Consider the following 11,752-nt stretch of genomic DNA (forward strand, 5'->3'; position numbering starts at 1 on the left):
AGGTCCCGGACCCGGGCCCGCGAACCCGGCCTGGCTTGGATTTTCGGGTACAGCAGCTGCAGGCTGGGCCATGGCCCGGCCGCGGCCCGCGGCCGGGCGTCCGGTACCCGGCGGGCCATTTTATTGGACAGGTCTCAACTACATATAGTGTTTGCCTCTGTATTTTCGCATATCTAAAGAGGTCCAATCCATTTCCATGCGGCCTTTCATATCATCGTACGAATGCCCATATTATTAATTATGGAGGCAAAATACTATTTCGCTTGTTTTGATAATTAAAAGTTTTTTTTAATATAATTCATACAAACAATATTATTCATCGGGTCCGAAGAGATATTATCAGCTACAACTACCACTATAAGTAGGTAATAGTCTTGTGCTCGTTAGTCAAAACCACTCAAAACAACACCTGCGCAAGGTTTTCACTGGATTTTCACATTCTGTGGAAAAATGGGTTCAACAAACAATACTCAAGACCATCACGACCTCCACATCTTCTTTTTCCCATACTTAGCATCCGGCCACATGATCCCCCTCCTCGACACCGCCCTCCTCTTCGCCGCCCGCGGCGTCAAGGTCTCCTACATCACCACCGCCGGCAACCTCCCCTCCCTAACCACTATTCCTTAACCAAATCAATGGTTGTGACTACAGTTATAGTATTGCCTCTGTATTTCGATACTAAAGAGCACCAACTCCCTCCCCCATGACGGACGCCGCCCTCGAGAAGTTCTACAACCTCATCCAGCTCCTACAACAGCCTCTTCGCCAGCTCATCGTCGACCACCGTCCAGACTTCCTCGTCGCCGACGAGCTCTACCCGTGGACCTCCGACCTCGCAATCTCTCTCAACATCCCTCGTGTCGTCTTCAACGTTACCTCGCACTTCACCATCTCCATCCTCGACCAAGTCGAACAAATGATGACCAAGTACTCCCGCGACGATGATAAGCCATTCGTCGTCCACGAGATCGAGATCACGAAAGCCGAGCTGCCCAAAGTGTTCCACTACCCCAAAATAGCTCTCGACATGTTCAGAGAAGCCAGCGACAAGAGCTACGGCGTACTCTTAAACAGCTTCGACGAGCTCGCGCCTGAGTACGTTGAGAGGCTGAAAACGGACGGTAAGAGTAGAGTGTGGAATGTGGGGCCCGTCTCTCTCAGGCACTGGAAAGAAGCTGATGTCGACGGTAATGACGATAAGGGGATCAAAGCATGGCTAGACGATAAGAAAGATCGGTCGGTGCTCTACATCGCGTTCGGTAGCGAATGCGTCTTCAGCGACGATCAGCTACGAGAAATCGGTCTCGCGTTGGAGGGTTCGGGAAGAGCCTTTATATGGGTGGTGAGGGGCGGAGGCGGGGGTTTGGATACGATCGGGGATTGGTTGCCGAAGGGATTCGAAGAGAAGGTGGAGGGGAGAGGGTTGGTAGTTCGAGGATGGGCGCCGCAAAGGCTGATACTGAACCATCCGGCGTTGGGAGCGTTCGTGACGCACTGCGGATGGAACTCGACAGTGGAGGCGCTGAGCTGCGGGGTGCCGATGATCGCCTGGCCGCTGCATTCGGAGCAGTTCGTTAACGAGAGGCTCGTTGTGCAGGTAACCGTGTGCATTCTTCACATGATTCATACTAGTCATATAGTTACCACAATATTAATCATTCGTTGATCGATCGGTTATGAATGAAACCACTCCATACCTTACAATTTCTAGAAATCCCTGGATTCTATCAGGAAATCTCAAAAAGGATGCTATAACATGTAAGAGCAATAAGTTTGAACTATGACAGATCAAAATTTGCTGAAATTTTTGAAAGAAAAACATCATGCGAGAGAAGAGGACACAGTGGCTAGGTCACATTTCTCAGCTTTTCACTCTATATGTATGTGTTATGACAAATTCCCCAGGATAAGCTTGTAAACTTAAATTCTTAAGTAAATCAAGCTTCATTTTGATTTAATCATTATAATACCAAGATCTTAGAACAAATGATTTTCACTATGAACAATTAATTAAGAAAAACGTACCTTGATCCATGATTTGAAACTTGAAGAAACTTGAAAACAACCTTGAAGACTTGAGTTTCTCTCCTTTAACCCTCTTAAGCTTTTCCGAAAATTTCTTGATAGAGAGAAATTTTTCACATTAAAGGTAGAGAGAGGACCAAGCCTTTTAAATAGAAATTAACCACTCACAATCCATCAATGTGGGTAGTTATCTTGACCAATAGGAACTTAGCATAAATGAATAGTTATATAACTAATAAAAATCATGACCATTTTCTTAAACTAAAAGAAAAACGTGGGCCACTACTCACGTTTCAAAAAAATAAAACTAACAAAGCTAATATCAATCACATGAGAGCACGAAAAATATCAAGAACACGCGAACACAAAGATATATGTGGTTCGGCTTGTAGCCTACGTCCACGAGCGAAGAAGGTGAAAAGTTTTACTAATTGTGAAGAATACAAAGTGAAATCTCTCAATCACTCGATCTCAAATCACACCCCTGAAAGCACTTAATCTCTCTAACAATCTCTAACACCTAGAGAGCTAACAAAATAGAGAGCCAAATTAAGAACCTCTTAAATCTATTTCTTTAGCCTGCAGTACCCGTCACAATGCTTACTATTGATGTTGGGTGGATCACACACAATCTCTCTTCGAAGATGGAACACAAAAGGAGAACGTACTGAAAAATAGAATTATGTCTCATGGCTTCAAAGAGAAACTAATTTCTCGTCTTCAAGAGGCCTGCAACCTTGACTATTTTCTTGAATTTGCCGCCACCGTAAAACTCACAGATGAATCACCAAAGAGACTGTGGGCAATGAAGATGCAACCAATAACATATTCTTCTCTTATGACATATATAGGAATAACATTGACCACTCCTTGAAGAATTCCACGAGTATGAAGATAACACAAAGCTTGGTGATTTAAATCCTTTATTCATGTGATTCTCATCCACTAGGAATTCCTAGTCAAAAGAAAGACACCCCTTGGCTAAGAGATGTGTTACAGGAAGGAGTCAATAAAACTTAGAGAAGCTAATTGTTGCGTCTTATTAGATATAGAATTTGAATCATCCTTAAAAAATCTCCACATTGTTTCAAATGCGTAGAAAATTCCTCACTCCAAATAAGCTAACTTACTCCATCTTCTCCAAAAACCTCGTCGGGCACTAAGTGCAGCAAAAACTGATCAAGCACTTCTTGGACTCACCAACTAAAAAAGACTTCGGCAACATACCGAATGAATAATCCGCACTATTAATAAACCACTCTGCAGAGCTATAATCTGAAGTAGCTCCCAAATAGCACAAAGAAACATAATCATCAATTAATGATACATAAGCTACTTTATCTTCATATCTCCGCGGCAGTCGAATCCAATCATCTTCACACATGACATATGAGTTCTTTGACTTCTCGAACAAAACCTTCTTCACTCCACTCTGTGTCAACACGGTGATCATCCTAACTTGCTAAAGGCTGAAACTGGTTTTACCGTCAAACTTATCGATATCCCAATTCATAGTAGTTATCGTCATCTTCTTGTCTGATCGAAAACTGAGGGCTCTGATACCAATTTGTTATGATAAATTCCCCAGGATAAGCTAATATCAATCACACGAGAGCACGAAAAATATCAAGAACATACAAACACAAAGATATACGTGGTTCGGCTTGTATCCTATGTCCACGGGCGAAGAAGATGAAAAGTTTTACTAATTGTGAAGAATACAAAGTGAAATCTCTCAATCACTCGATCTCAAGTCACACCCCTGAAAGCACTTAATCTCTCTAACAATCTCTAACACCTAGAGAGCTAACCAAATAGAGAGCCAAATTAATAACCTCTTAAATCTATTGCTTTAGCCTGTAGTGCCCGTCACAATGCTTACTGTTGATGTTGGGTGGATCACACACAATCTCTCCTCGAAGATGGAACACAAAAGGAGAGCGTACTGAAAAACAGAATTACGTCTCATGGCTTCAAAGAGAAACTAATTTCTCATCTTCATGAGGCCTGCAACCTTAACTATTTTCTTAAATTTGCCGCCATCGTAAAACTCACAGATGAATCACCAAAGAGACTGTGGGCAATAAAGATGCAGGCAATAACATATTCTTCTCTTATGACATATATAGGAAATAACATTGACAACTCCTTGAAGAATTCGACGAGTATGAAGATGACACAAAGCTTGGTGATTTAAATCATTTATCCAAAGGATTCTCATCTACTAGGAATTCCTAGTCAAAAGAAAGACACCCCTTGGCTAAGAGATGTGTTACAATATGATTAATGTTGCTTATGCAATTTCCAATAGTTCAAGAAATCACTTAGGAGACAATTTGAATGTTCAGGAGGGTCCCCCCCCCCCCCCCCCTACTTATCGAAGTTTACAGGAGTTTTGTGCAAAAAACACTAAAAAGCTTATTGGGATTTTGTGTGAGTTTACCCTTTACACGAACGTGTGGTTTTCATGAAATACGACGAGTTATTTAGAATATATTAGGTTGTTCGTCTTGTGAAATATATTTCCTTAATTTCAAATACATGCAGGTGTTGGGGACGGGGGTGAGTGCAATTGAACAAGGGGTGAAGAGGTCGATATTCCCGGAGCAGAAGGAGGTGGTGAAGGCGGAGGCCGTGAAGAGGGCCGTGGATAGGGTGATGGGCGAAGGCAGAGAGGCGGCGGAGATTAGGAGCAGGGCAGAGAAATACAAGAAGATATCAAGGTCCGTCGTAGAGGAAGGAGGATCATCTTATGTCAATTTGACTTGCATGATTCAGGAACTTACCAAGGTAGCCAGGGAGAAAAAGAGAGAGACGAGTTGCTGATATTCACTGTAACCTCAGTCATTGTCTACCTCGTGGTCAGAAATAAGCGAGGATTCAGTAGGCATGTGATTTCTGTAATTTTTTATATGCTGCGTGGCTCATGAGAGTGTTGTATGGGGATGAAGTATTAGCCAACATGATAATAATAATAATGTTGATTTGTTATGGTATTTGAACTCTTAGTCTACAAAGAATGTAGTGGCCGGATCGAGATAAGATCATATCATATCTAGATAGTTCCCAGATGAATGCAAACTATATTTTAAGAACTCTTATCTTTTAAAAATTCCAGTTATAACAAAAAGGTCCTAGCCTGGCCTATAAATATAGTCATAGTTCCTCCATCGGATTTATGTTGTTCAATTATCTCTAGTTTTGATCTAATTTTCTAAGTTAATGTTAGGCAATAATAACGGGAGGTATCTTTTAATTTAATCTATTTCCGTTGTGTGCTCTAGCTATATTTATTTAGATGAATAATCATTACACGGTAGCAGAGCTAACTTCATCTATGTTGTTTAGTATTTTAAAGATTTCAGATGATATTAGTGGTTGGTATTTCCACAATTTAAGTTAAAGTTATGCGATTTATCTCATCTAGCCTATGTTTGTTCTTATATCACAATGATCATGTTATTATGATATAACAATGACTGGATTTAAAACTAACAATGTGTGGGTTAGAACTGGCTGTTTACAAGCTAGAACTAGGGTAATAGAAACTAGAACTAATGTAAAAGCTAGAATTAACAAGTGTGCATGTAAAAAACGTGGGTTGGGTTTAGAACTAGCAAGGTGTGGGCTAGAACTGGCTGTATACAAGCTAGAACTAGAGAATAGAAGCTAGAACTAACGTAGAAGCAAGAATTAATAAGTGTGAAGGTAAAATACGAAGGTTGGGTTTAGAACTAGTAAGGTGTGGGCTAGAACTTGCTGTATACAAGCTAGAAGTAGGGTAATAGAAGCTAGAACTAAGGTAGAAGCTAGAATTAACAAGTATGCATGTAAAAAACCCTTGTTGGGTTTAGAATTAGTAAGGTGTGGGCTAAAACTGGCTGTATACAAGCTAGAACTAGGGTAATAGAAGCTAGAACTAACGTAGAAGCATGAATTAACAAGTGTGAAGGTAAAAAACACGGGCTGGGTTTAGAACTAGCAAGGTGTGGGCTAAAACTGGCTGTATACAGGCTAGAACTGGCTGTATACAAGCTAGAACTAGAGTAATAGAAGCTAGAACTAAGGTATAAGCAAAAATAACAAGTAACGGTTAGAACTAACTTAGTAGCCAGAATTAACAATTGTAGCAGCTAGAACTAACTCGAGGGCTACTAGAACTACCACGATAGCATCTAGAAATAACATATCATTAGATATAACTATTATCAAATATAATTAACAACGATTTATAAAAACATGACTATATCCTCATTTATAACAACGATTTATAACTTTCGTCCAAGCTTACAACGATTTTTGGTAGTTAAATATTTTTTTCAGCCTATTTTGCTAATTAAGTTTTAAAAGTGGTCTATTTTAAAAATTTGTTCGAAATTAAAATACAAAAATATTGTGCACATTAGGTTTATTGCAAATTCAACTTCCTCCAAAAAGGCGTGGATGTCTCGTGAAAGTGCAAAAATGGGGACAACTTTTGACTATTTTTTAAAATTAAATAGTTTATTTATTTGTAGCTGGTCAAACATTTTTTCTTTTTTTTCTTCTTCTAGCTAATGGATTAATGCTCTGTGCGTCTCGGCCTGGTGACTAAAAAAATATCCACAACAGAATCAGTCATAATTTACAAATACAGAAGCTCATAAGGATAAATCCACAGTCATGTGAGAAATTAAAAACGTAGATATATTATCAACATGAACCCTCAATTGATCAAAGTCATCTCAAATAAAAAAAAAGTAATGTCCAAAATCTCAATGGGGCACAACAACATCATCATTTACGGTAAAGATCAATCTCAAAAACCAACCTACTCTCGTAGCATTATCTTCTTAAATTCATCAAAGCATAGAACACCATCTCTATTAACATCATACCTTCGGATCATCTCCCTGCACTCCTCAATAGTCTTCAATTGCCCGAGTTTTTCGAGCGTTTTTCTCAAGCTCTGCGGCGGCGATCTACGGTGGCGATCTACGGCGACGAGGACGAGTGGAGGAGGGGAGGGGAGGCGGCGGCAAACTCGAGGGAAGCCTTAGGGGCCTGAGCAGAGGCGGCAATGGCGAGGAGGGCAAGGGCCAGGGTGACGAGCTTGAGAAAACTCTTAGTTTTAGAAAGAGGAGAGGAGAGGAGAGAGAGAGAGAGAGAGAGAGAGAGAGAGAGAGAGAGAGAGAGAGAGAGGATATGAGTGTTGGGTCTGAGAGATTGAGGAGAGAGGATAAGGACAATTTAGGGATTTTAGCTTAGCTGACGTGTAATAATTGATAAAAAAAAAGGGCTACAGTACAAAGTGTCACACATCAAGGGGCTGATTCACATGGGAAAAACTATGAGGGGCCTCGTCACATGAAGTTTCTGCTTTTGGGGCCTGTACACATTTTCCCCTTGTTCTTATAACACAATAATCATGTTATATATAGAATCGACGTAAAAGCATGTTTAGTTTCTAGAATTACACTTCAAAAAGCCCAGATCTTGTTTTTGCTTTGTCGTGTACTACTTATAGAATTTATATAAACAGTCAAATCTAATGTTTACATTGCAGTAAAGAACAATTTCTAAATGTGCTTGTCTCTGCTAATATTGAGAATTCTTACAACTTGTATATATTTTATGAAATAAATATAGCAATGAGTGAAAGAAGTTAATAAGCCCACGTGCTGGTAGTCGGCCACTTTAGTTTTATTCAGCATCTATGTAGTTAATTTGTTTCACTAATATTTCACAATGAGTCTGCTTCTGCCTCTATGCTTTGGTGTTATCTAGTTTTGTACTAGTTATAACATCAGCAAAAATTACATGCTTTCGGCTGTCAATACCTTCTAGGGATGTGGAATTTTCTAGAATATTGGCTTTATCATGCTACACTATAGATCAAAGAAATACAATTGAAAATTCAGTTATAATGAAATCAGTGTAACATACATGTTCCACAGTTTGTTAAGGTCCTGGAATTAAATACTTGTAGTTGAAACTTCAAGTCCTTTTGAGTTTTGATAATATGAAGTATTACTTATGAGACTGTTCTTTCACCAGTTAAAGACCATTTTTGCCTCTTATAAAATATGGACTTGAAGTTTGGTTTTATGATGTCAAGAAGTAACAGTGAGTTCCAGTGACTTAAGAGTAACCATAGCATATTACATCGTAAGGATAGTCGAATAAAGATTAACATACTTTATTAAGTTTTAATGACACCTAAGTTGCGTTTAATTCAAAGAAATAGTGATCCGGACCCATCGGGAAGTTATTATTGTTTTGGGTTAATCAAAATAAGATAATAAAACTAATAATAAGAAATAATCTTTCCCATGCCCATTGGTATGGAATGGTTTATTTCTTGGTATTAATATTTTATTAGTCTTATCAATAAAGCAAGAATAAATTCAAACACAATGCTACCTCTGCCCATAGGAAAGTTTGAATTTTTTTTTAATTCTAATCCAACATTGGTTGTTTAGAGCTCAAGTTTTATTTCACAGTACTAAAGTTTAAATTCTTTGTTGATTACAGCTATTCCTACTGCTTATGTTGTTCCAGTGCTTTATGGTGATAATTTTGATGATTGGAAAGACAAAATCCTTTTCTGATTGGGGTGTATGGATCTGGACTTGGCACTTTATGTGGATCAACCAGTTGATCCCACGAAGGAAAGTATGCCACATGAGAAACAAAGGTGTGAACAATGAGAAACATATCAAACAGGTTGAGTTTGATACATATTAAGTCCCATGTTAGTAAGAGCATCCGAGGCTCTATTCTAAATTGTCCTAAGGACAAAGACTACTTGAAAGCCATTAAGGAGCAATTTGTTAGCTCCGATAAAGCTTTGGTCAGCACCTTGATGAAGAAGCTTTCAAGTAAAACATTCAACCACTCTAAAAGTGTGTGTGAGCACATTATGGAAATGAGAGAAGTCGTTGCTCAACTCAAGTCCCTTGGTATAAAAATTTCTGAAGCATTCCTAGTGTATTTTATTTTGAACTCTCTCCCTTCTAAATATAGGCCATTTAAAAATTTTTACAACACACATAAGAAAAAATGGTCTGCGAATGAATTATTGACCATGTGTGCTCAAGAGGAAGACAGACTAAAGCATGAGAGACCTGAAAGTGCTCATTTGGCTACTCAAAATAAAGAAAGCACTAGGAAGAATAACCATGTTGAACAAGGAAAAAAGAAGCAAGTGTCAATGAAGAAATATGGTGATAAGGATAAATGCTTCTTTTGCAAAAATATTGGGCATATGAAGAAAGATTGTATTAAATACAAGAAATGGCTCATAAAAAAGGTCATTTCATTTCTTTTGTGTATCATGAATTTTTTTTTTTTTTGAAGTTCTAAATAATTCATGGTGGATTGATTTTGGTTCTACAATCCATATTGTCAATATCATGCAATGTTTTCTTAACCTAAAGAAGCCGAAGGGAAATGAACAGTGCATATATTCAGGAAATCAGATGCATTCACAAGTTGAGGCTATGGGAACCTTTAGATTGGTTTTGAAAACCGGTTTCACATTGGATTTATAAAATGTCTTTTATGTTCCAGAATTCTCTAAAAATTTAATTTCAATTTTGAACTTAGTTTCTGCTGGTTATGGTTTTCATTTTGAAGAAATATATTGTGATATTTTATTAAATAAAGTCCATGTTGGCGGTGAAAACATAATTGATAATTTATATAAAATTGATCTAGATCCCACGTTTGAATCTACTTATTTGAATATGCATGTTGATGTTGGCGTAAAGCGAAATTTTATTAATGAGAACTCTTCTACCTTATGGCATTGGAGATTAAGACATATCTCCGTAGAGTGAATTAATATTAGTAAATAATGGAGTACTAAAAACTCTAGATTTTTCTGCTTTTGGCACTTGTGTGGATTGCATTAAGGGAAAGCAAACCAACAAGTCCACCAAAGGTACCAAGAGGAGCTCTAGTATTTTGAAAATCATACACGCTGATATGTGTGGACCTTTTACTACTCCTTGCCTAAATGGTCAGAGATATTTTATCAGAGATATTTTATCTCATTTATTGATGATCATACCAAATATATGCATCTTTATCTCCTTTTTAAAAAAGAAGAGGCACTAGATGCCTTTAAGAGCTATAAGGCGGATGTAGAGAAACAAAAGGATAATAAAATTAAAATTGTAAGATAAGATAGAGGGGGTAGTACTATAGCAGGTACATAGAAAAGGGACAAATTCCAAGTTAATTTTTAAAATTCCTCAATGAAAAGGGCACCATTGTTCAATATACAATGCTCGGTACACCACAACAAAATGGTGTATCTGAAAGAAGGGATCGCATGGTTATTGACATGGTGAGGAGCATGATTAGTAATTCTATCTTCATGAATCTCTTTGGAGCGAAGCCTATAATCCTGTAATGTATATTTTAAACAGGGTTCCATCTAAAAATATTCTAAAAACACCATTTGAACTATGGAATGGATGGAAAGCTAGTTTAAATCACTTACACATATGGGGTTGTTAGTTGAACCAGTGCTTTATGGTGATAATTTTGATGATTGGAAAGACAAAATCCTTTTCTGATTGGGGTGTATGGATCTGGACTTGGCACTTTATGTGGATCAACCAGTTGATCCCACGAAGGAAAGTATGCCACATGAGAAACAAAGGTGTGAACAATGAGAAACATATCAAACAGGTTGAGTTTGATACATATTAAGTCCCATGTTAGTAAGAGCATCCGAGGCTCTATTCTAAATTGTCCTAAGGACAAAGACTACTTGAAAGCCATTAAGGAGCAATTTGTTAGCTCCGATAAAGCTTTGGTCAGCACCTTGATGAAGAAGCTTTCAAGTAAAACATTCAACCACTCTAAAAGTGTGTGTGAGCACATTATGGAAATGAGAGAAGTCGTTGCTCAACTCAAGTCCCTTGGTATAAAAATTTCTGAAGCATTCCTAGTGTATTTTATTTTGAACTCTCTCCCTTCTAAATATAGGCCATTTAAAAATTTTTACAACACACATAAGAAAAAATGGTCTGCGAATGAATTATTGACCATGTGTGCTCAAGAGGAAGACAGACTAAAGCATGAGAGACCTGAAAGTGCTCATTTGGCTACTCAAAATAAAGAAAGCACTAGGAAGAATAACCATGTTGAACAAGGAAAAAAGAAGCAAGTGTCAATGAAGAAATATGGTGATAAGGATAAATGCTTCTTTTGCAAAAATATTGGGCATATGAAGAAAGATTGTATTAAATACAAGAAATGGCTTATAAAAAAGGTCATTTCATTTCTTTTGTGTATCATGAATTTTTTTTTTTTTTGAAGTTCTAAATAATTCATGGTGGATTGATTTTGGTTCTACAATCCATATTGTCAATATCATGCAATGTTTTCTTAACCTAAAGAAGCCGAAGGGAAATGAACAGTGCATATATTCAGGAAATCAGATGCATTCACAAGTTGAGGCTATGGGAACCTTTAGATTGGTTTTGAAAACCGGTTTCACATTGGATTTATAAAATGTCTTTTATGTTCCAGAATTCTCTAAAAATTTAATTTCAATTTTGAACTTAGTTTCTGCTGGTTATGGTTTTCATTTTGAAGAAATATATTGTGATATTTTATTAAATAAAGTCCATGTTGGCGGTGAAAACATAATTGATAATTTATATAAAATTGATCTAGATCCCACGTTTGAATCTACTTATTTGAATATGCATGTTGATGTTGGCGTAAA

At 37.6% G+C, this 11,752-nt stretch overlaps 1 protein-coding gene across 1 annotated transcript; it reads left to right on the forward strand.

Moving 5' to 3' along the window:
• On the forward strand, nt 316-5,074 carry LOC109830841 (scopoletin glucosyltransferase-like). Its single transcript, XM_020398204.1, has 3 exons — nt 316-617; nt 688-1,600; nt 4,576-5,074. The coding sequence occupies exons 1-3, from the start codon at nt 451-453 to the stop codon at nt 4,852-4,854; spliced, it is 1,359 nt and encodes a 452-aa protein (XP_020253793.1). The 5' UTR covers nt 316-450; the 3' UTR covers nt 4,855-5,074.

This window comes from Asparagus officinalis, chromosome 1 (assembly GCF_001876935.1).
Source record: "Asparagus officinalis chromosome 1, Aspof.V1, whole genome shotgun sequence".
NCBI classification, from domain to species: Eukaryota; Viridiplantae; Streptophyta; class Magnoliopsida; order Asparagales; family Asparagaceae; genus Asparagus; species Asparagus officinalis.